Source organism: Vanessa cardui, chromosome 7 (assembly GCF_905220365.1).
Source record: "Vanessa cardui chromosome 7, ilVanCard2.1, whole genome shotgun sequence".
In the NCBI taxonomy this organism is placed as follows: domain Eukaryota; kingdom Metazoa; phylum Arthropoda; class Insecta; order Lepidoptera; family Nymphalidae; genus Vanessa; species Vanessa cardui.
In genome coordinates this window covers 11,474,873-11,501,044 of record NC_061129.1, presented here as the reverse complement: position 1 = coordinate 11,501,044, position 26,172 = coordinate 11,474,873, and the positions used below count along the sequence as shown (strand labels likewise).

Below are 26,172 nucleotides of genomic sequence, written 5' to 3'. Positions count from 1 at the left end.
GCGTAAGAATTTTAGACTGCCATCACATTTTTATATGTTATGTCCAGTTTGACAATTTATATAGAATTACTTCTGTTACATCTGAATTTCTGTTACTTAACTTTCTTGTTAGGAAAATTAAATGAAAAATATATAGGTATTATAGCTTATTTACGACTGCAGAGATTAAATTGGAATCATCAAACAGAACATTGTAAATATATTTTGGGATACTAGTTGTAAAAGTAATTGTCTAAGAACATTTGTATGCTATAATAATAAAAATAACATATAACGGCTATTATGTTTGAATCACTAATTATATATTAAAATATCTACATATTCGACGATAAGCAATTGAATACATAGTTAATAATAATTTTGTCATTGCAGTTTTACTTTTTTTTATTAATACCTACGTCATCATGGTACGTCATATAACGTACAATAATTATGACCTTGCAAAATAAAGGCAGAGCTGAGATGGCCCAGTGGTTAGAACGCGTGCATCTTAACCGATGATTGCGGGTTCAAACCCAGGCAAGCACCACTATATATATGTGCTTAATTTGTGTTTATAATTCATCCCGTGCTCGGCGGTGAAGGAAAACATCGTGAGGACACCTGCATGTGTCTAATTTCAACGCAATTCTGTCACATGTGCATTCCACCAACCCGCATTGGAACAGCATGGTGGAATATGTTCCAAACCCTTTCCTTAATGGAAGAGGAGCCCTTATCCCAGCAGTGGGAAATTTACAGGCTAAACTCAGGCTTACTTACTAAAAATAAAGGAGCCACTAGTACATGTACCTATTGTAAGAAATGATAAAAGTAATATTTTTTACAAATAAAGAAATAATGAAAATTTAGCTTACTCGCCGTTGTCAGTAATATGGACAATGATGTATTGTGTTAATGGTGAAGTATTAGCTAAGGCTTGTAATATATTATTTTGGTATTCGTTTTGTAAATAAAGTCAAATAAGTTGCACAAATATGACGAGTACCTAGTCAGCATAGTGATTCATCTTGCTATCTGTTTGTCTGTTATAATCTATATATTATCTTGCTATATATTGGTCCGTAGTTATTATTATTTATTTTAAGCATTGCAAAACGGATTATAATTATTTACGATTTTTATTTTAAAATCTACTTTAATATGATAAATTCATTTTTATACATTACAAATATTTTGAATGCACATGGGGTTTTAGGGTCTTCGGAAAATGGAAAGAACTAGGCGTGTTTTAGGTATTTACCTTGAATACGAGATCATTCATTTATTTTTAACGATTATTCAAGAATTTTATGTGGCTATTCGCTCGTATAATATTTAAAATTATTGCTTAGACAAATATTGCTTAAAATTCGTTTCGTCGTTGATTAAAGCAAAGTTGCTATACATAAGTATAAATTACCAACTTTTATGATTGGGTATATTATTTTATTCTTATAAATGGTAAAATAAAATATTGGGTTTGTACGAACAGTATGAATAAAAACGTAAAAAGACGGTAAATAAAACAAACGATTAAATAGAATTACCTTAAATGGTTTTCGAATATAAATGAATAAATAAATGAAATGAAATCTTTCTATTATATATATTATATATCTTTAAATTCTGGAGATGCAAAGTGAACATTTGAAAGCAAATCCAAAAGATCAAGAAGGTCGGAAAATGCACGAATGGAAAGAATGCACGAATAAAAACGTAAAAAGACGGTAAATAAAACAAACGATTAAATAGAATTACCTTAAATGGTTTTCGAATATAAATGAATAAATAAATGAAATGAAATCTTTCTATTATATATATTATATATCTTTAAATTCTGGAGATGCAAAGTGAACATTTGAAAGCAAATCCAAAAGATCAAGAAGGTCGGAAAATGCACGATCGTCAACAATTCGAGCCGCTCTATGTTGAACAGAAGATATAAATGGAAGAGGTGTCTAGTACTGATGAGCTCAGAGGTGATAAAAGTACTTCACGTGCCGAATTTGCGTTTTGTATAATTTTATTCGATGAGCCTTTAAGAAGAACTTACTCGCCTTGCTGAGCACACGAAGCTTAATAGACGCCAATTCGGCTTTACCTACAACGCTCGAAATATCGCCGCCAAGTATTCCGACAATAGTTGTGGCAGCAAGGGGAATGGTTATAAAATTTGGAGATACGATAATTGGTGACATTTTAGCGGGTAAAGTGCAATACATATCTTTTTGGGGTTGGACTAGACTGGGTTAATTATGTATTAACCAAAGTTCAGTTAATAAAGGTTTAATTTTGATCCAACAGAATTTTGTGACAGTTTTATACAAAGTATTCCCTAAAATGTTAGCGTGGTCGAAATATTAGGTGTTTACGGTGTTAATAAGGATATACAGAAAAACAGAGTAGGTGGTAGTGGTGATGGCTGAAAATATAATGATCCAACTGCATAATTTGCTAGCAAGTTCATAGGAAAGAAGCTTTGAAAGAAGCACCTGCTTCATCTAATCCAAGAATTTAGATTCAACTACTTCTTATTTTGAAGATCACCAGCTGAACGACATCGACAGACACCAAACTGCAGTCGCCAATCAGCTTTATGCTCTGCTAGGTGCTGCTGGAGTTGGCAGCTAAAAATGGACACCATTACCATTATAATAATTAGAGAGATCTGAGCAGTTAGGGTTGGTGTGAACTAAAGCAGTCATCCAAGTGTGGATTATCAGAAAGCACAATTTTCTGTTACGCGGTCGCATCGCAGAAATCAGTCAGATCTGCTACAGTCTGGAGTCTGTAGTTTCGTTAATACCGCTATGGGTATATATTAGGTATATAGTTTTATGTCAGTCAGATAATGGATAGGTCTTGGTCTTCAAGACTGTCGAGGCGAAGAGATATATCATCTATAACATAAACGTTCATCCGAGTCCTGGGTAGAACGGAATGTTCAAATTTGATTTATTTTGTTTTGATAATTTTGTATTCGATAACATACACACATAACATTAACATCCGAAGACCACGAGCATGGCAAATACTTGTCCCAAATATCTTATGTACGCGAATATGTACATACCCATACAACATGACATTAGGCCTTATAGTTCATTAGGTTCTATGGAAGAGATATATCACAGTGCGCGCGGAACTGATTATACACAGATATATATCTCAACATATTATATTAAAGTCCTCACACGAATTTGTAATTTATGGGTGTAGCCGGAAAAACGAACTAAACTTATCTTTTTATGATATTAGTATGATTTATTCTCAAAAGATAATAAAACAAAAAGGAAACCGTTCCGATTCTTTTGACATTGAGGATAACTTACAAAAGAGATGCCTTACATCACCGAAGGCTGTCTTTGTGATTTGGAATATATGAATTGACATAAAATATAAAATAGCGATTGACCCTACTTTTATATTATTACGATTAAATCTCTAAAATGATATTTCTTGGTTATATTTATAGTATAAATTTGACATCCGTTATATAATTCATATAAAATTGTTTAAAGTATTTCTCCGTAACAGTGCGGAATGAAAAAGAGGGTTGGTTTCATAAGCACACTATATTATAACGCTTAGCTGCGTTTAGTCTGTTTTGACCATCACGAAAATGGAACACGCATTTATACTTTTATTTTTATTTTTCACGTTCACATGTTAATAGGGTTAATTTAAAACTTTTAGGAATTAAATTTTTAACTGTCATAATTTAAAACACTGAAAGTTGATCTCATATGTTTACCATGATTTATAATATATTTTACTGTAATAAATCTGACAAGCTTCTAATACATTTTTTTAATAAAATAAAAGTAAAGTAACAGCCCATAAATTTCTCACTGCTGGACTAAGGCCTCCTATCCCATTAAGGAGAGGGGTTGGAACATATTCCACTACGCTGTTGTAATGCGGGTTCGTGGAATGCACATGTGGCAGAATTTCGATGGGATTAGACACATGCAGGTTTCTTCACGATGTTTACCTTCACCGCCGAGCATATACATATAGTGGTGCTGGCCTGGGTTTGTACCTGAAATCATCGGTTAAGATTGACGCGTTCTAATTTCTAGGCCATCTCGGCTCATAGTATGTTTTACTATGATAAATCTGACGAGCTTCTAGTACAATTTTGTAATAAAAAAAAATTATATGAACAAAAAATTGTGTATCAAGTCTACCTAAAAGCATAAGTTTATTATTTTTTTTCACTTGAGTTTTCGTTAACCTCGGAACTTGGAATTGGTGGAACTTTTCATACGGGTGACCTACCCGTATTACCAAACTCTCTAACTTGGGCGACTCTCTAACGATTTCTCGCTATTTACAATTCTTATTGGTGGTAAAGCAAGCATTCTTCTCATACAGTATAAATACAGAAAACAAATGATTAATTAACTGAATTCAGTTACTTTATTGTAAGTCTTAAGTATTAGAGTATTATTTTAAAGTCTGGCTTAAGCTTTTTGAGTGACGTCAAACAAGTTAAGCTTTGCCACGTGAAGCTTGATATGTCATTAAGATAAGTGGGCTTACTCCCTTATTTAAAGGGTAACGAACCTAGTGGAACGCCCTTGTTTAAGTAATAGCCCATTACCTTTTTTCTTCGAACAAAAGATTCTCTTAATGAAATTACTTTACATTAGTATTTGCTGAGGTTTACCTCACGATTTTACTTTATATTTTATAGTACTTTGCTTATTATAAGTTTGTTTTAACAACATTAATCACGAGGAAGTTCGAGATTTCGACTTTAAAATTAAATCTCTAGACTTAATCAATCTTTACGGTTGAATCAGTTTTGTCTTTAGCTTTTCTGATGACATTAACTAATCTTGTATATTTAATTAATGACTAGTTATACAGTTCCATTATTTTCTTTGATTTTCATAGGCTGTTTGTTTGTAAATGTAGATTTGAGAATGGTAATCCCATCAATGCTCATTACAAAATAAATCACAGCTTGTTAATAAAAGTGAGATAATTTGTATGACAAGTGAAATAAATATAATTTTATACGTATTACACTCAATACTAAAATATATTCTCGAGCAAGTAATTTTAACTCCACCATAATTAATTAACTGTCGTGGAAACTAATGATATCCAAAAATGTCTACGTATTTTTACCGGTATCTGTCACGTTTTACAAGTATTAATGTGAAAATTAAAAATTGTATGTATTTTTATGATAAAAATACATAAATTTTTTTAAAAATTGTATGTATTATAAAAAATTTTTAACATTAAAAAAATTTATAAACGTATAATATTAAACAAGGTACTTATTAATCCTACGGCCATTTTTCAATATATCGGTATTTTTTAATAGAATACTCCAAAAACAATATTTTACATTTATTGCATTTATCTGAGAGCAGAAACAGAATTGAATGAAATCAGTGAACATGCTTTTCACTAGTTAATCCAATTTTCAGAGCAAATATTCAATTTTCGGAATCATAGATAATACCTTTCCTTGAGGGAAATTGTTACCAGACATGAATAGACTCGGAAAATGTGGCCATATTCTTCACAAGTCACTTGAAAAATTATGGCATATGCGCGGGGATTTTAGTGTGCGCGTAAGTTAACGTTATGGGGTGCTGAAAACGTCAGTCCTCGGCACGCCGGACGACCGGTCGGACGGCATGTCGCGACGCCGGCGTCGCGTCGCCTTCCGCGACTACATACCGCTGGACATTCATGCTATGGCAAAGGTATGCTTTGCAATACCGTGTATTTTTAAGAGAAAATAAGTTATTAGTAGACATTATATTCATTCGTAAAATTCTGTTACCTGTAGTTCGGAAATAGCGAGTGTATTGTTAGGATTACGACTGTTATTATTGTTTTCGAGTAAGCCGTCTCATTACTACTTGTCTGTATCGTTCTATTGTTCTGTTTATGCATCATATACAAGACAGTCATTATTCATTTTCATCTTTTGCTGTAAATAGAATTGATTAATTTAGTTCAGAAACTTTTTTATAATTGAGATGATGTATGATATGTTTTATATTATACTAAAAAGTATTCGTATTGTATAGTAATCCGTATTTCCCATCCAAGGCAATGATGTTTTTGTAAGATACCCTGCTTACGGGCCCAATAACAGTGGTAAACATTTTCAAAACAATTTTAATGCCTCGATGTCGATGCTTTTTCTTTAGAGTTGTGTTAAGTTTCAAGGCTAAATTAATACAATAAATAATTTTGCAACAGTAATTTAATTATCGCGTGGTTTTAGTATGTAGCAAACCTTAAAGTAAGTATTACATAACATTTAAACATTACCTTCTGACTTTGAACTTATCTAAGTAGAAACTTGTATTAACGTAGAAGTATCTATAGCCCATAATCCGTCCTTAACTGTATTAGACCACTAACATCTCTAAACCATTTAATATGTATATATAATTAATTGTTACAGTCAAAAATATTGAAAACGATGACTACGATTTATTTTTTGTTGTTTCCGAATTGCAAGAGATGCTGTGCGCCTGCTTGTTAGTGAATAGCAATTGTGCATATTCTAAAAATAATTTCTATATTTTTCTGTATAAGTACTTCGCTCACTGTGACTTAATTCGGTAATTTATTACATTATGTATCATGTAGGTTTGACTAATATATATTTAAATAAATAATTATTTAATTATGATAACACTTTTTTCTGTGACATAAAAATAGGCATGCATAAGCTTGAAAAGTTAGTTATGCTGATGCAAAGACGAATAACTAATAATTAGATTAATTATCATTTTTCTGAATGAAGTAATTAATACAAATGTCTTATTATGATAATAATAAATTAATGTAACCGAATATCTACATTGCTTGGTTGAATGAAATTTCTTACCAATTAAAATAATAGAATAAGATTTATCAAAACGATCCTTTTGGGATTCCGTGAATAAATATATGTTGGTATTATAACTTCACGTATTATTATTAAAAGGGGATTTCTAGATTATTAAATAGTTAATAATAATCACTAGACTCCTGCGAATAATTTAATAAAACTCAATTTGATATGTCCAAGCAAAAACATACACAACAAACAAATTATATATTAAAGTAATTCATAATATAAAGCTGTATATACCTATATAGATGTATTCCTTATTAGGCCGAGTCCCCTTAATTTGCGGTAATTACCAAGAGACCAGTATTTGAATATCCCTTGGGTTCCATCCGTGTTTTCATCTTTAGTTCTGAAACTTTTTTTATGAATAACTTTGTTGGAAAGGCCAGATTGTACAGATCAAATGAAAATAAAATTGGGGATTGAGTTTTGCGTCGATAATTATGAATAATTTTTTGAAAAAAGAATATCGTCCAGATACATAATTGGAGGAAAATGTAAGGAAAAGAAAGATGTCAATCCTCCTTTACACATATTATGTTTTAAGTTATATTTTTTTAACAATAACAATAAATTATTAAATGTATGTCATCTTTCATTTATTCTAATGACAGAAGGAATGAAGATAAATAAACAGTTTGGACCTTGAATCGTCTGTATATGATTGATCGAGATCTAAAATAATCTTGGTGTTCATTATGGATTCGTGGCATATTAAATATCAGCGAAGTTGCTGTCGGAATTATGGATGTTAAATTAAAGTGGATATAAGCGGTTAAGTGGAATAGGGTTCTGTACTAAATAAATATTTATTATTAATCAAAAACTTTGAATTTGTTTGTATTAAGCTATATGGTAGAGCTATTAGTAAATCGCAAGTAGCATGTAAATCTAGTCTTTGGCTACCGTTACTGTTTCCGTCATTGGAATAGGTAATAAATTTTCTTGGTCGGTCTATAAAAATTATGTACCCTTTTTTAAAAACAATATAACGTTTATTTTAAGGAGTGCAAAGACTCATTTTCCCGTTATTCGGTGTATTTAAAACCTCTTTCGTAACATATGTTTCGACCTCCACTTAAACCGTGCTAACATATGTAAGTAGCACATCAAAACACTTGTTATTTAAAATGAAAAATTGAATAATTTATTACAGTTTGTTTACCTTTTTTATTTAATATGTTCTAAGTACGTGTCGATATCTTTATTATTTTTAAATATTTACTCAATAGATAAAATGCTCAATACATCGTTTATACAGCTAAGGCTGGTGTTACACATATCTCTATGTATATATCATTCAAACGTTTATACACACTTAAGCCAAGTTACATTCATGTATGTATATGAATAGTAAGCGTGAATGTGTCCAATGTCTCAGATTATTATGCACGGCCTGACCCTGGACCATGATGTGCTTTAAATTGTAAACGTTATTTTTAGATTCTGAATAATCATAATAATAATCTGATATTTGGATGTCATACATACATGGACATACAATGACGGTATTATTATAACATGACTCATTAAAGTAGGAAGTAGTATAAGATATCAGATTTGTTTTTAAGATATATTTTTTTGTAATATTGTAGATCCACTTGCATATGATTGTATCTCTGATTATTAATAAAGTGAAGCATAAATTAAACCATTAAGTCTACATCTCATATTTCTAAATGGCTAAGTCATCGATAAATCGACAAGCTCTTAATGGTGATCAGAAGAGCTGCATTTCAATGACAAAATCTTTAAGGGGTTCCCGATACTTTTACGAGCTTGTTTTAATATAGAACATTAAAAATAGATTTAAGGAGTTGGATTCTGAATAGCTTTTATTAAAATATTAAATTATATCAGGAATAATCTCAATAAGGTACGAGCATTTCCATTGATGTACTATTTTTACTTATTTCTGGCAGAGCTGCATAGATGAAATCTAAAACTATGCCATGCAAAAATAGCAGCAAAAATCAATTGAACCGCCGAGACTCTTGATCATCCCTCACCCTTCAGTCTGGTCGCGGTCTCTCGCTGTTCCACACCCTGCTTCACATCTTTATGATAAATCGTTTTTGGCAAAGATTCGTTTTAATCCAGCCTCCTGTTGGACACTCACGTCTGAATCAGTAATTTTAACCTTATTTCTTTATGTCGCCCTCTTATCCTTGAGTGCTTATTAATTTTCTTTGCTGCATGTTACGTGTCTCTGATGTCTTATGCATGCACGTAAGGGCATGTATTCTTTGATGTTTTAATAATTCGACTGGTAATTCACACGTTTTCGATTGTTCATAATCTTGATGATGTCTCAGGAGTTCGAGGAGGAGGGTGGACATTCTAGAAGACATTCATCCCCATGTAATTCGAGAGAGGGCAGCACAACAGCTCTGCACACGCAACATTACGACGATACTGTAAGTACTTAACAGTTAATAGTATTATCTGACTACAGCGACATGTTAATCATATCTTGATACTAAGCGAATACTATATATAGCTTATTAATTGGATTATTTACGGAATACAATGTTGCTCTAAAATAAAATAAATCTATGGTGACTCATGAGACTTAATTTACTTTTATTACTTTTAACTAATTAACATCTTATTAACGGTAAATAAAAATATTACTGTTTTGAAAAAAAAAAAGATGTTGCTTAAATCGAAAAATTAGACTTTGTTTCATTTCCAAGTATTTCGTTCTGATGGAATATATATTGTAATATACACCATAAGTTCTTAACACAAATGACGTAAAGTATGTATATTAATCAAGTATGAATGTCACCTATATGGCCGTCCGTACATAGCTGAACACGTTGGCACTGAGCCAGCATCAGTCTAATATTCACTCTCATTTCCAGAGTTCCTATAAATGACTATTTACCTAATCCATCTCTGTATCAATTTGTGGCTTTTTTTCTAATTACACAAAATACAATACATTACCGTTGTTAAACTTATTTATAAAGATTAATAGGTTCGTCGCAATCAGAACTATCGATTTATAAAAGCATATTTATCTGTAGTGAATTGTCATCCCGTTGAGTTTTTCCTCTGTTGTCCTTACGCCTGGGTTGTTTTCGAATCGCTCATATACTTTTGACATTTAATAGGGTAAATAATTGTATTGTTTATCTGTTTACTTACAATCTTAACTTTGATAACTTTCTTTCTTTATTTTTCATCTAATATTATCTCTTTGCTCGGAACTGTAAATCTTAAATTTCAAATTACTTTTTGACAATACATAACGAAGAAAGGAAAGAGATTGTATTGGACTTGGGCAGCGTAAATAATAAACTGTACTGACATGACGAGAAATACTTTCAATTCTTTTGATATTTGGAGACTGTTCCAGAATAAATTATAAAAAATGTTCACAATTATTCAAAGATTTTTGATGAATGTGTTGCTTTATCATTGGTAAACAATAAGTCGGATTATTTATATAAACAAACGAACGTTCACTTTTTGGTGAGCTGATACTTTGTTCGACCTTCATTAAAAAAGGCATTACCTATATTTTGTTATGATTCATACTTGTTTTTTTAAAGCTAACCAAAAACGGTGAAGTTGTCGTGTTCATTTTAAACAAAGGATAAACTTTAGTTCACATAAATATTGTTCTGAAATAAAACTTACATTTTACAATCAGTATTTACATACCTATAAATGCGCTTCATACTTTTTGTGTACAAAATGACGGCGATGAAGTAAGAAATTATAATATAAAAGTTTATTATGGTTCGAGCTTATTCCACCATAGGCAGATTGGTTGAATACATAAGTATAAGGCATATTTCTGTAAGACACGTACAGGTTTCTTAAAAATGTTATCCTTCAGGGCCGTGCATGAGATGGATGTAGAACAATAACATATACTAAGCAACAGTGAATATTCAACGGTGCTTGGCCATGGTATATCTTTTAGCCACTGGGCCATCTCGGCTACAAATTTCAATCGAAAAATGTCTGAAAAACTCATAGCATGATCATCATTATAATATATTTTGAAGCTTTTTATAATATTCCCTTTTTATTCAACCTCTGATCGCGTAATCTGGAAAGAGGATCTTTATAAAAGAGTATACAAGCAAAAGATTCACGAACAATGGGAAAATAAAAACAGGATCTTCAAACCATTCGTTTTACTGTCAGTTTTTATAAAAAAATATCTTATTATAAATTAATTATTATCAGTCTTACAAACTATATAACTTTAAAATCCAGTCAGGCTTATTCTATATGAAGAATTTTATTAAAATTTAGAATTACTAATTTTATCGCGCGTAATTACAAATTCCTGTTTGAGTTTTCTTTTTTAAATATTTTGAGAATATGATAATAAAAAGAATTATATATGAGTGTACATTATCCTTCTAATACTATCAGATATGTTAATAATATAAGTACATTATCAAGATTTCCAATAATATTCGTAAAATTTCAAACTATTTTTCGAATCTTTTTAAATTTACACATTTATAATACTTCTTAATAGATGCCTATACTAACAATACTCAATGGTAAATATACCGCAGCGTCACGTCTGTATATTTTAAAGTTTTTTTTTAATCTGTCTTAATTTAAGTGTGATGTACGAAGAAAAAATAGATTCAATTCAAAACAAATTCAAATATTTGAAAACATTTTTAGGAGATTTAAAGCTTTTTGTTTCGTTTATAATTTTTTCTTATATCTTCATATACATCAGAATTAATTAACTAAAAACAGATTTTAACTTACAGTCCCTACAGACCTGTAAGCATATAGTGTTGCCATTTAATTTTATTATAATTTTTATCTATCTTCGTATGTACATAAATACGTAACGCTTTTGTTTTAAGTTATCTAGTGGTATAAATTAGTATGCAAAAGTTATATCAAGGTACTGGTATTTATCGGTCATAGCTTTTCTTGCAGTGTCCTCCTTAGCTCCTCTGTTGCCTTTGCCAAATCTTTGTTGTCGTGGTGATGCCTTCCTTTGCCGCTTAAATCGCCGCAATCTTCTAAATAGTCTTTTGGAGGCTCCACGGGATATTTGCGTTCAAACTTAGGTCGCGGTATTCTTACTCGCTTGACGTCATCTAACCAGCTCTCCATCTTGACTTCTGAAGGGTGTTTTGGTGAGCGGGTTCAGGAAACCTATAAAAATATTTAATACATATAATATAATGCTTTAATACATATTATATATCGATCTGAAATATTATATGCAATATTATTTAATTTGTGAAGGGATTTGTGATCGATTTCCATTAATATGTTTTGTAACTTCCACATTTTAACTGTTAGTTTAATTGTTTGTTTCTTCATAAGCCTTTAGATCTAATGATAATACTTAATAAGTATTGCGTTCTATGTTCAAGTATATATCGCATAATGCCTCTCGTAACGTAACGGCTACACTTTAGAATAAGTATTATTGAGTAAGATGGGACGATGGTCAGCAAAAATTGTGAAACCCCGATTACAACTTCGCTAAATAGATGTTGTACCGTTACACGGGCGCCTGCGTAGCTAGCGTGGGTGCCAAAGCCAATGCAACCATAATGTTGTCTTAAATTTTCGCGATGATTACACATTTAAATAAAACTATTTATAACGGATGAATCGCGTATATTAATTATTTTTAAACATCCCGACGTTTCGAGCACTTTGCAGTGTTCGTGGTCTGCCCGTGACCACGAACACTGCAAAGTGCTCGAAACGTCGGGATGTTTAAAAATAATTAATATACGCGATTCATCCGTTATAAATAGTTTTATCCAATGCAACCAATTGGTTTCCACAATGAAACATGGTTTAGTGCCAACTGATATTGTCAGTGCTATTGTTTCTGCAGATCTTGTCTCTATATTTAGGTTAAACTAAAACACTAAATTAATTCAATGGCGAATTGTCTTTCGCAATTTCAAAGCAAAGGTATATTTGCCTACCATGTTTACGAAATATAATCATTTTTAAATTTGTAAACGGATAATATATCTGTTTTGATTTTTATTCCGATAGAATTGTTTAAGCTTGATAAATATTTACTCCAATTATAGTGATATTAACGATAAGAAATCGTCGTAATTTAACTTACAGTACACTGAAATAATTCGCGCTTGTTCTAAATTTAAACCAGGTATCTCTGTATTCGTATACTTTATCATTTATCTTATATCAGAATCAGATTAAAATAGGTAATTTATTGCTGTTCTGGCATCACGAGCTAAAACAAAGATGTTTAATGCACGAGTGACTTTCTCCGGCGAAAGTGTGGCTAAATGTGCCGACTTTATTTTATTTGTCGCTTTCGAAAATCGCAATTTACGAAATCGGTAATAATATTTCTCAAATCATCATAATTCTTAATCATCACATGCTTATAACAATCCATAGTATCGAATTATATAAGTATTTTCCGCATAAAAATCTGAAAATACAAATTGGCGAATTCACAAACAAGTTCAATATTAAGTTAATAACATGCTATGAAACTGCTAGTTTTTATAGGGTTGTTAAAATGAATGACTATTATTATACTTCTTACAATGGAATCGGGTTCATTGTTTTATTTCCGGCCTTGTAAACAGAGATCATGATTTATACGTCATTTGATTTATTTAAGCATATCAAGCCTATTGTCTCTTTTATTGAATTTCAACAGATCTAATCGATGAAATAGGCATTTTAGCGTTGCACTTGAACCGAAATAGATACCAGCGTGTTGTAATGTTCAATAATCATAAACATTAAGAATAATGTCAATTAAATATGAGCCGAATTACGACGAATCTATCATTAAAACAAAAGCCGATTATATTTTAATCAAATATCCGATTATATTTTTTATAATTCACTTTTATAATATTGGAAAAAATAATAATGTGTCAGTCACATAACTTTGTAAATAGAATCTTTTTAAATGTATAAATGATATTGCCCCATTTAAATGCTGACGATTTATTTTTTAAGAAGGACAAAGGCCTATAATATTTTTTATTCAGTGATGTCGTAATTGAGAAAGCGGGTTGTCTGTGGGAGAGAACATTATACGTACTGGTTTAGTTACAAACGCGCGTGACTCAGGGTCGGAGTCGTACAACCTCCTTACGAGAACAATCACAGTCATTTGTAATGTAAATAGGTTTTATTATGATTGAAGTAATTAAAAAATTATAGAATTATCAAATAATTACGAGAAGAGACCGAATTTTTATGATATCATTGTGATTAACGAGATTAATTACTTAACTATTAAGCAACGCTATGTTTTATATATTAAAAATGAAATTGGATTTTAATGCCAAAAATATAATTATTCAAATAAGGTTTTTTTAAATAAAATTATTATAATAATTTAATTGTATTTTATTAACATAATTGTGTTATGTGGGATAGAATGCCATACCTACTATACTACTGTGTTTTTTACCGGTTTATTTTTGGTAGAACATCCAACCAACTGCGTATATAATTCAATACTGTAACATGACAATTTAAATGTACTTATATAAGAAGGAAATTACATTTTTGTGACTGGTAAACCTAAATGTTATTTAACATAAAAATCATCTTAATTCTATTTATTGTTTTATTTACGAAACAAAATATTGATCCAGTTATTATAATAGTGTTTTCGTCGCTTAGCTATTTCATGGGAGGAACAAAATAATTAATTAAGCGACTGCATACATTAAAAACGTTATAGATTTGTCTGACTGCACCGAATGCTTAGTAGGCAGATTTTTAACGTAATTGTTTTTTGTAGAATAAAAGATGCACCATAAAAAAAGGATGATCCGAGCAAAAACCGATACCTCAACAGTAAAAAGAAAATGGTATTCCCCAGCGTGAGAGTATAGGCATGCCGGAAGTCGACGTCGCGTGCGCTGCGCATGCGCTTCCGATTATAGTAATGGGAAAATGTTTATAATAGAAAGTGTTTTTTTTTTCATACGTACATATTTTCGTTGTGAAAACTATTTATAGCAGGCGTATTCATTTGTACATGATTATCTAATATTTACTATTATATTATATTACTAAAATAGTAAATCACTGGCAAAATCTGAAAGAGTAACTTAAGCTAACTTTTTATGTATTTTAATTCCGCTATAATAAACTTGACCTACAATTTCACCTTTTTAATTTTTAATAAAATTTGCATTGTTTTCATTAACAATTGTTTTTAAATGACAACAATCATTGTTTTATCTGCCGCGTGCTAATTGCAATACAAAATTATTGTTACTCGTGATAAATATTATCTATCCATTGATTTGCTAATTATTTATACTCGATTGCTTATAAACAGAAGGCGATGATATTCTCTTATAGTGGAATATTATTAAATTTAACAAGATTGAAAATATATAAATGACATTGTCTTGTTGTGTTCTTTAAAATACAAGTTTAAATTCAAACATAATAAAGGACAACATTTGGTCCCACGATTGGCAGCGCCTTGGCTGAAGAAATGGTTTATGTTTCTCACAAAGTCCATTTGTATGGACAAACACGACTTACCGCACGGTGACACATTCGTTTGTTTGCGCTCTTGATGTATATAAATAACGTTAACGTTATATAAATAGGCAAAGACAAAACAGTTGAGTACATTTTTTAGACTTTTTGTTTTCGTTTAATATCAATTATGAAGCTATTGATGACTTTAGTGTTATTAAAAGAAAATGGAGCACAAATAAATAACGTTCGAAATTCAAATACTTAATTTTAAAAAATTATTCGTTTGGTATTAATGATGAGACTATTGAAGACTTTAGTGTTATTTAAAAAAGTAGAGACAAGAGCAGAAATAAATAACGTTCGAAATTCAAATACTTAATTTTAAATGATTATCTAGTCGATTTACGAGCACTGAGTATAAAACTATTAATAATCATTATTAAAAGGCAACGTTTACTAGTCGTTATGTCATGTTATAATGCATGCAATACAAATTACAAAAGGCTATGTGATTTAACTCGTGACTTGCACTCTTTGCCCTTTAATGTACTGTAATCGTCTAATGCAGTCTCAGGAGAGTTTCATTAAGAAAGTAATTACTTAACTAATCATATATATTAGCCATTTAATATTGTTTCTAGTAAGTGATTTTTATATTTAGGCTGATAGTTCAGTGTGTGGGTGTAAAACAGAAGTAACAGCCTGTACTTCAACCCCTACTGTTGGGCAAAGGTCTCCTCTGCATTAGAGAAGAATGTAACTTGTGAAAGAGTTTCATTCAACACGTAAAGTTTGTGAGCTGAGATGGCCCAGTGGTTAGAACGCGTGCATCTTAACCAATGATTTCGGGTTTAAACCCAGTGTGTTTATAATTCATATGTGCTTAATTTGTGTTTAGAATTCATCACGTGCTCGGCGGTGAAGTAAAACATCGTGAGGAAAACTGCATGTGACTAATTTCATTGAAATTCTGCCACATGTGCATTCCACCAACCCGCATTGGAACAGCGTGGTTTAATATGTTCCTAACCCTCTCGTTAATGGGAGAGGAGGCCTTAGCCCAGCAGTGAGAAATTTATAGGCTGTTACTTACTTACGTAAAGTTTTCCTTACGGCTTCACCTTTACACAAGATGAATTATAATTTAGTTTTGCTTGTCAGCTTGAACTCGATGGCTTTGGTGAAGTCATATGGGCTATTCAGAGATATGTGTCATTTACTACCTACATCATAAAATGAAGTAAGCACCCTGATAAATTATAATGAATCAATAATTGTTTCATTAAATATAAACTACTATCTAACCTATCTTTACTATCAACCTATCTAATATAATATTCATATTTTATTATTTTATTCATGGTCATTCGACATAAATTTGATAAAAAAAAATGTATCGCAAACAATTATTCTAATAGTACCCTTGCAGATACAAAACAAATAATAAACGTAAACAAAATTACGTAGTATGTAGATCAGTATGACTTAGCAGTAATATAACAAGTTTATATGTAAATGCTTTTACCGGAGTACTAACACTGGGCCCATAACAATAAGACAGACCTACACATTGTGCGCGGGGCCTTTCTAATGGCCCGCGATACGTGACAGTACAAGTTCCTTCCAATTAAAGCTCCTTTCAACTTTCACTTAACAATTTTTATACCGTCTCGAGTATTCAATAACAGGCATCATTATTGAATATCTTCCATTGTTACGAAGAAAATTGTATGTTTATACACCATTTAAAAACAAATGAACCTTAACAGATACATGCTGAAATGACATTCCTTTTCTTAAGAATTGCTTGAGACAATTCATGCTAAATTATTTTGAGGTGATTTAATTCATTTACGCATTGCGCATGCCATGTAAGGTCTCAGAAGGCACGATTTGATTCTGTGTTAATCGATAAATATCATCATAACATTAGCTTTGCGCAAAATATATGTAATTATATATCAATTCCCTCATGAATCAATCTTTTCTTATTAGTGTTTGTAGAGACTGGAGTTTCTGAAATTTGTTTGAATCCACATACAAAGATACGCAACGGCGGACTTATTTTTAATTAAAAATAATCATTATTTTAATGAAATAAGGTAATTAATTGCATATCTTTGTAAAATATACGAACTGTCTATACTTAAAGCTACTTATTATAATTATATATTTTCTTTTTTAAAATGATATAGATTCATTTTTTTTTCATTTCTATCACAGCAAAATATGATACCGAAAAATGTATATAAGTATTATTTGTTCGGAAAACGATTCTCTATAATAATAGACATATCAACTACATTTACAGTTATATATTTAGGTAGAAACGCTTTTATTATACTTACATATTCAACGATATTTACAGAAGTACTTAACACAATAAACACGCTTGTACAATAAGGAACTCTTATCGCTCAATAGCAATTTATTCTATACAGATAGTCAGGTACACGCCTCTTAGTTATTAAAACATTTGTAGATAGCCGTACATTAAAAATGTATTTTTAAAACATTGATAAATACAAAAGATGAATGACATTGTCAATAAAAAAAAAACAAACTCTTTTTATTGTATTATTAATAAAGAAGTTTGTAAAGCCTCAACAAGTTTCATTATTTTATGATAACGTGTATCATTTATCATGCGAATCAGCTTACAAATTTCTTTAACAAAGAACAGCTAGTGATCGTTAATTACAACTTTTCACATAATATATAATACTAGTGACGCAAAGCAACAAATTACACTTTTCTTTTAATAATCACGTATAATTATTACAGCCGCGACATGCCTTCAGTAAAAATCGTTAGTAATAAAAGAGAAAATAAAATGTTATGTCTCCGTAGTGCAAAGAACTCATATTTTAACCGTAACACGAAAGAGATTTCTTCGAAGAAGGAGTTATAATAGTGATTGCTCAGAATTACCGGCGAACACGATAGACTTTATATTAAGACATAAATAAATAAAGTCGGGCACAAATCATACCTATATTAATCGAATAAAATATCCTTATAAAAGGATTTTGTAACTAATTTTGTTGAAAATATAATGTAAAATTTGTTATTTATTGGAAATAAAATAATAGCAATTAAATTCGTACACTTTAGTGATAGCGAGTTTAAAATGTTATTAAAGAGAAAAGCCATCAATGTTTGTGTCAAATGTCAGGCTATAAATTATAGTCAGATGACCAGCGGCGTAGTTTACAGACTCACGCGCAGACCTAGTAAAGGCCCGATTGACGTTCCCAGGGCCCCAGTTAGTTCCGGGGTCACCGTGCTAACAGACCCTCACACACTATCTTTACGACCGAATGTTTTCATATAGAAATATTACCTTAATACAAGTTAACGTTACGTAAAACTCGTACTCATAAAAGTTTGACAATATTTTTCGGAATACTATGTTTATTTTACTGTTTTTTTTTATTTTATATACGGTTTCTTAATGTTTGTCCTTAAAAATATATTTTGTAAGATTCAGAGACAACAGCAATAAATAATAGCTTGCCTTGTTGAGAGGCCAGGTGGGTTTCAAACCACGCAACAGTTATTATTCTACAGCCAAACAAGACTTGTATTACTGAATTCTGGCGAGAAGATATCAGCAATACGTAATTACGGAAACAACGGGCATAACAACTCACATCCCGAAGCAATAAAAGGAATAGTTAATGATTCCCATTCCTATTCGCTTTGTCACGTTCCAAAAGTATTATTTATGTATTTCAAATTTATTTGCAAGTTTTATGTTCAAATAAAATTAGTTTCTTTAGATAAAAAGACAAAGGCAAAACAGTTCAGCGCCGTTTTCACTTCTGATTATCAAACTGTTTTCTTTTCTTTTATTGTTAATTATTGAAAAGATTAAGTGTTTTTTATAAAATAAGTGTCGAAAAAATTTTAAGCACACAAATGCATATAAGTATTTATTCATAAATTCACAATAATGATTATGGTCGAATAATGACCATTTTGACGGAAATACTTGTTTTAGAAATGGCTCATAGTTATCTTATAAGTTATGGTATAGTTTATTTGTATTTCTCATTACTTTCTACTTACTTTCGATAAAATAATTTTGGTGAAACTCAATAGCTAAGCTCACGACTAATTAACAGAAAAAAATTGAAACTATTGGAGCATGACAAATTATATACAACCAAGCCTACGAGAAACAGCTGGTTAAAACTTTACCAACGCAGAAAGGACAGCTCGTTTGTTTTTGTTTAAGCATATTCTTACTGTTCATTAAAAAAATAAAAGAACAGAATATGTTCTCTTAAGTGTTGCTATATTTAACCTATCGTTATGAAATGACATGTTAAATGTACCCTGGTAACCGAATGATAATGTGGCGCAATTTATATAGAAGCACTTAGCAGTGCAAGCAGCGGTGCTCGAGCAAAATAACGCCACTCGTCGCGATAATTGCGCTGCCGGTGATAATGAACGCTCTACTTTAGCCGTGGGCCACGCTGCTTGCTGTTCCCACTTTGACCAATTCAAAGGTTCCTGTTATAGGACCGCAACCATTTTTATTCTAGATTCGTTTTGCCGACGGGCTGTCAAAATACAAATGGAAAATGTATTATGTTTTCCGTTATAAAGTTTAGGAATTGTTGTTATTGTACAAAAAAAAAAAAAATTAGCCATGTAAAATATATGGAAATTTGATTTTTTTTTTCCTATCGTGTAAGATATCTTTGAAAAGACTCTTTAAAATGGAGTTAGGGTTTCTTTGATCATTTTTCATTTAAGCCCGCACTTAGGAAATTTAAGAGCTTCTAAGTGGCTTTCAACATGTGCTTTGCTATGTTACAAAAATCATAAAAATTAAATTCGCTAACAACGTTTTTTCGATACACTTACCCTCGTATATTCGCTTAAGCGTGTAGAGTGTAAAAAATATATTTTGAATTTCTCAAATAGTAGCACGTACCTATACGCTTTTGTACATTTGAGAAGTATTTTAACTTGTTATATATGAGTCTGAACGATATAAAATATAAAAACTAACGGCATCATAATATTAAAATAACTTAAAGTTTAAAATCCAGAAAGTAAACAATTGTTTATTTATGTATATAGTGTTATAGGTTCGAATGCCATTTTAACAATAAGAAAGTAATACTACATATTATATCTTTGTACCTAGCAAAATCATATAATTTTATTATTATCGCGGCTACCCTTATTTCCAATAATAATAACAGGAAGGCAACCTGACCATACCATGTAATATTGTATGTAATGTGCCTTCGGCTGAACCTGATATTTCCTGATTTAACAATTTTCCCGCCTGAGTTGCTCCACTTTCATTTTTAAGAAGTTTTCTGCTTCAACAGATAAGAAACTGTAGTAATTTAAAATAGCCGTGCGAACATAGAGTAATAAAAAATTAAAGAAAGCCGTGTTCGAAATTGAAATAAAAAAGGGTTTATAATAAAGTAAAACTTAAATCTTTATATCCGATTATGAAAATTTTATATTAAGTAAAATATATATTTTTCTAAGTATAAATTATGGATTATAATGTATGTACACATATACATATAGTGACAGTGGAATATATGGGATTTATAAAAAAACCGAATGAGACGATACTAGGAGGTGCACTAGTGTTGGTGTTATCTACTACTTATACCTACTATATATGTATATACATATTACGTAATGCCATATACAGATTTAAAACTCTGTACGAATTGGAAGTAGATAAAAATCAACTTCCCAGTTTTGTTTCCGTTGCTACTGACTTCGTTAGTTGGATACGAGATTAGTGAAGCGAACATAAATTCGTGTTCTAAAGACGTGTCGCTATTGACTGTTGATTTTGAAATTGAAGGTAAATTCATAATTCGAATCAAAATAAAATAACTGACATAGCAAATACGTACTCTGAAAAATTGCATCATTTATGTCACATAAAATGTGATAGTTATTTCATCGATTTCCCTATTGTCATGTTTTTCAAGAGAAATCTTATATCAGATCCCGTAATGACAGTATTGGTTTAGAAATCATCGCATTGTGGACATACTTAGAATAGCATAAATATACATACATATAACCGCGCGAGTGAACGTACTGTTTGAGTAGCGGGATTACAGACGGCAGCGTCGTGTGCGATCTAAAGCAGATACTCCACCGACACATCCACGCGGAATCGACAGAAACTTACTAATTATTAGGCACACACGTGTGTTGTTACGATCTGACTTTACCAATATCAAAATATTCAATAAGAAAATTTAAGCTATTGTTGTTGTGGTGTTGACTATCTATACAAAGTTAGTTATAATATACTCGTATGTGTTTGTGTTATGAATGAAGTACAAACAAATAATTCATTATAACATAATATTATGAATGTGAAAGTAACTCTGTCTCTGTCTGTCTTTCGCCCTTTCACTACCAAAGTAATGATCCGAATTTGATGAAATTTGTTATGAAGCAAACTTGAACTCCAAAGAAGGACATAGGCTACTTTTTTGGCTAACACGTGACAATCGAAACTTAAAACGGAAGTGAAGCCGCGGCAACAACTAATTATAAGATAAAGTAAAGGACGAAAACCTACAATAACTTATTTATGTTCAGGAACAGTCTCAGGTTTATGTACGTATGTAGGTATACTTAAGGAAAAAACAAACAAATCGGAAAGGACACTAAAATAGGAAACGGAACGCTCACAACCAATCGACCTTTCGGATACGTTGCATCTGCGCATTAATTCTCGTTTCGGATCTCGTATTACATTCAGTATCGCACACACGAGTGTTGTATATCGCGGTCAACTCAGCCTCCAGTGAACAACGGCCTTAACCCGTTCCGAGTTTCATGTTACAACGCTAATTAAAAGATCGAACGAAAGAAACTCGTTCACAAATTGATTCTACACGGAATCTCTCTTTGATTCATCGCATCGTAATTATCGGTTTCCTTTCCCTATACTGTGTATATCTAATTACGACTGCGATATGAAACACGATCAAAGCAACCAATTGGAATACTATACCTATAAATGGACTGTGCATATACTTATTCAATACATTAGGTACTAGAAACATTTATGTATTACATGTGTAATTAATGTGGGTTACATTTTTATACATACAACATAAAGTAATAGTTTATATAGACGTGTGTCCTATTTCGTGTGTCGTTAAAGAAAATCTAAATAAAAGCTTTGTAAATATTGCAAAATTACGTTTCATCGTATAAATTTATTATCTATACTAATTTTATTAATGTGAAAGTAAGTTTGTCTGTTCACGCTTGAATCGCTGAATCGATTTAGGGTAAATTTTGTATGAAGATAGTTTAGGCCCAAGACAGAGACTACTTTTTTTAATTCATCTCTCAACAGGTAAAGTGTAAAGTTAGCGCGCTATTGGTAGAATTTTATAAATTTCGCACTTTTACTACGAAAAGTACGTATAAGCTTGTTTTTAAAATTTTTAAAACACCTGAACATGGTATATATAATATAGTACGCGATTTCATTTGCTTACGGTATGAATTAAAAATAGGCAAAAATAATTATTTTTGCATTCTCTTCTAAGTTACGATACATTAAATAACGTCATTACCCGAGGCTGTCTATATAAACCCTGCAAAAACATGTGATTACCGGCAATAATATATAAGCGTTGGCAATTTCTAAATATACAGTAAATGTGTATTGAGGTCGTTACTTGACATACTATGTTTGTGAAAAGATTTAATTTATAAATATTATTTAAATATTTAATTTATCACAAGCTCCTCAAAAATAAAAATAAAAACTATAGTCATTTTTATATTGAGATATATTATTAATATGATATATTGTAGACTAATGAGTGTTAGTACAAAATGTAAGCCCTAATAAAGCATGGTCAAAGAATCATAATTAATAAATAATAAATATGAGACAACATCACATACATTACTCTGATCCCAATGTAAGTAGCTGAAGCACTTGTGTTATGGAAATCAGAAGTAACGACGGTACCACAAACACCCAGACCCAAGACAACATAGAAATCTACATCGACTCGGCCGGGAATCGAACCCGGGACCTCAGAGTGGCGTACCCATGAAAACCGGTGTACACACCACTCGACCATGGAGGTCGTCAATTAACCAAAAGGGCCAGATGGCTGTCAGTCGTTTAGGAGAGAACCTACATAAGGAACAGTTTACCATGTAACATTAGCCCAGATAACCGCAAGACAAGCATTGTCCCGGATCATGGTCTTGTCGTTAACATTAATGCACTACGGAATAGAACAACAGATGTTATCATTAATTTGATTGCACTTGTAACGTCTGATAACATTTGATATAAGGACACAAGTGATAAAATCACGAGTGGTTATATCATTATTATCTATTTCTTGATTTCACAGGAATAACAATACTGAAATTTATATACTTTAATCGAAACAATTAACGAATCATTGTAATCAATAAAAACACATTTCGAAATAAAAATATACTATTATTTTTATGAATTAAAATTATAAAATGGATAGCCAAATTCTAAATTTACTAGAATTAATTGTTTTAGACACGACTGAGATGGCTTTAATTTGACCTAGACTTAAATACAATCAAGCGTGCAAAATAGGTATTCCATTTAGAATAACTAATTATACATCGTTTTTGTCATGAAATTATGCATTTTTAAAGGCTTAATTAGTTGTCCCAATTCAAAATAACCTTCTATAAACAATTCAAGAAATAAAAATAATTAAACATAAATAAAAAAATAGTTATATGACCTACCCTCGTTTAACAATTAAAATAAACTGTCCTATTCGAGTATATTTTATATAAAATACCGTGTATATTATTTATTAAAATGTACATGAAACGCAAATAAAAAAAGGTTTTAATTAAAACGTTTGCGGCAGCGAAATCATTTTTTTGTCCATGGCCCAAAAAGAACTGGCAAACAAGCTAAGCTCGTTCTCGTCACCGCCGCCGATGGGATGTATCTCGTTAACACACTAATACATCGCGCAATACATATCGTTACTCAATAATAAACGAACGTCGGTTACACTAGATAATATAACAGGATATTTCAAATAAAAATAAATTCAATTAATATTTTACACACAACATAAAACAAAACCATTGAAAATAGTAGAATACACGTTTAATTTAGCGTGTTTCCAGGTAGCATGCATCAAAACAAAAAATTGAACAACACAACGCATTGTTTACGTCTTACCACAAAATCACCGTGAAACAGGTAGACAATCAAAACCTTAACCTCAATGTAAGATTAACTCACCTGTCACGGCTATCCTCTTTACTCTTCACTGTGACTTTTATTTGTAAACAAATTGATAGTGTTTTTTATCGATAAAAACGTGTGCGCGGTACAGCAACCAGTGTACGACTGTCGACGACTCGACTGGCCGACAACACTCGATGACGGCACAAGGCTAGGGCTAGCTGTGCGAATCGAGTTTGTACGACAGTCTCTCGAGTCTCAACTGGCTACCCATGCGTTGACTGTGTGCTTGCCGCACTTATTCTAAATGAGATATCACCACCCACTTACACACTACGCCATTTATGTAACCTATAAAGAAATGTAATTGCTTAAAGCAAATTATGGTTATTAAATTAAAAATGTATACTTATATTTCAAATTTAAGAACACTTCTCATTTATTATTCTTAGTTTTATTCATAGTTTTTCATCGACGAATAGTTTATTGAACCTTGACCCCTGGCTCTTGTTTTCACCATCTGGAACTCTTTACCAAAACACCGACTAACTTTAATTATATTATCTTAACATCTTCCATATAAGAAATGATGAAAAGTGATTTCATTCCTGAAAACCTTTTTAAAGTAAGTCCAACTCACACAACACATCGGAATAGGTTTCATGATATTGTCAACGTATATCTGAATATAGACCACTCAACATGTAGAATGTGGTATCTATATACAGCTATTGTTTAAAAGATTTTTTTTATTGTGTCATTTTCCCATACGCGGATTCCCATGTAATTGGACATCATCTGTGTGATCAAGATATTCATATTTCACTCACGGTAAAGTGAAAAGATTTTCATGTCTTGTTTGTTTATTTTTCACTTTGATAAGATGTATAACTGTATATTTATTCACATTCAAACTTTTCTACGAGAAAAAAAATTCACTAATGAAAAAAAAACATAGCTATATTACATTATAGCTTAAAAAAATCTTTAAGATTAATTTTGACACAATGGTTACTTACAGTAAGCTACTTTCGTTTTGCTTCTTCTTCGATAGATTTTCCTTAGGATGATAATTGATACGATAGGCTAATGAGCAAAGAGAACTGTTTATACGTAGACGCTCAAAGCGTGAAAGTGGTTATATAAACAGTTGCAAACTCAATTACTGAATAACATGACACTATATCGGAGTATACGATGTACTAATGCTAGGTACGAGTATATTGCTAGGCATTTCGCAAAGCTCACTGACTCATACTTTATCCGGCGTGCTGGCCAGTCACTTGTGAAATGTTTCAAAATATAATTATTCAACAAGAAAAGATAAAAAAATATGACCCAAAGAGGTTTAACTTTTATTGTGTAAATTTATCCGAATGAGACTGACGTAAAAAAACTGGTCCTGCTTTAAACACCGTTCTAGTTACTGTATAGTTATTTCAACGAAAAAACATGCCCCGTAAGGTAAGATGCAGTGTAAGTAGATGACACGAACTGAAAAAGAAGGCCGTTTTTATGAGAGCTAGGCTGCCAGTTTTGTTGTTTTTTCACCGAGATCAATACGGTTTTAAATTTGTAAAATTAACAATGTAGTGACATTGTTAACAGTACA

The 26,172-nt window shown here is 31.2% G+C and overlaps 1 protein-coding gene and 1 long non-coding RNA gene across 8 annotated transcripts in view; one reads left to right on the top strand and one right to left on the bottom strand.

Moving 5' to 3' along the window:
- The window catches only part of LOC124531043 (whirlin), a 94,770-nt gene that overhangs the window by 55,835 nt on the left and 12,763 nt on the right, over window positions 1-26,172 (top strand). For all 7 annotated transcript variants that reach the window (XM_047105463.1, XM_047105462.1, XM_047105461.1 and 4 more), the window contains one exon: window positions 9,175-9,276. In XM_047105463.1, coding sequence (XP_046961419.1) covers window positions 9,175-9,276 — 102 coding nt within the window. The remainder of the gene's footprint in view (window positions 1-9,174; window positions 9,277-26,172) is intronic.
- LOC124531044 lies at window positions 11,663-25,050 on the bottom strand. Its single transcript, XR_006966490.1, has 2 exons — window positions 24,618-25,050; window positions 11,663-12,010 (listed from the first exon to the last, which is right to left on the bottom strand). It is a non-coding gene; the product is annotated as an uncharacterized LOC124531044 (long non-coding RNA).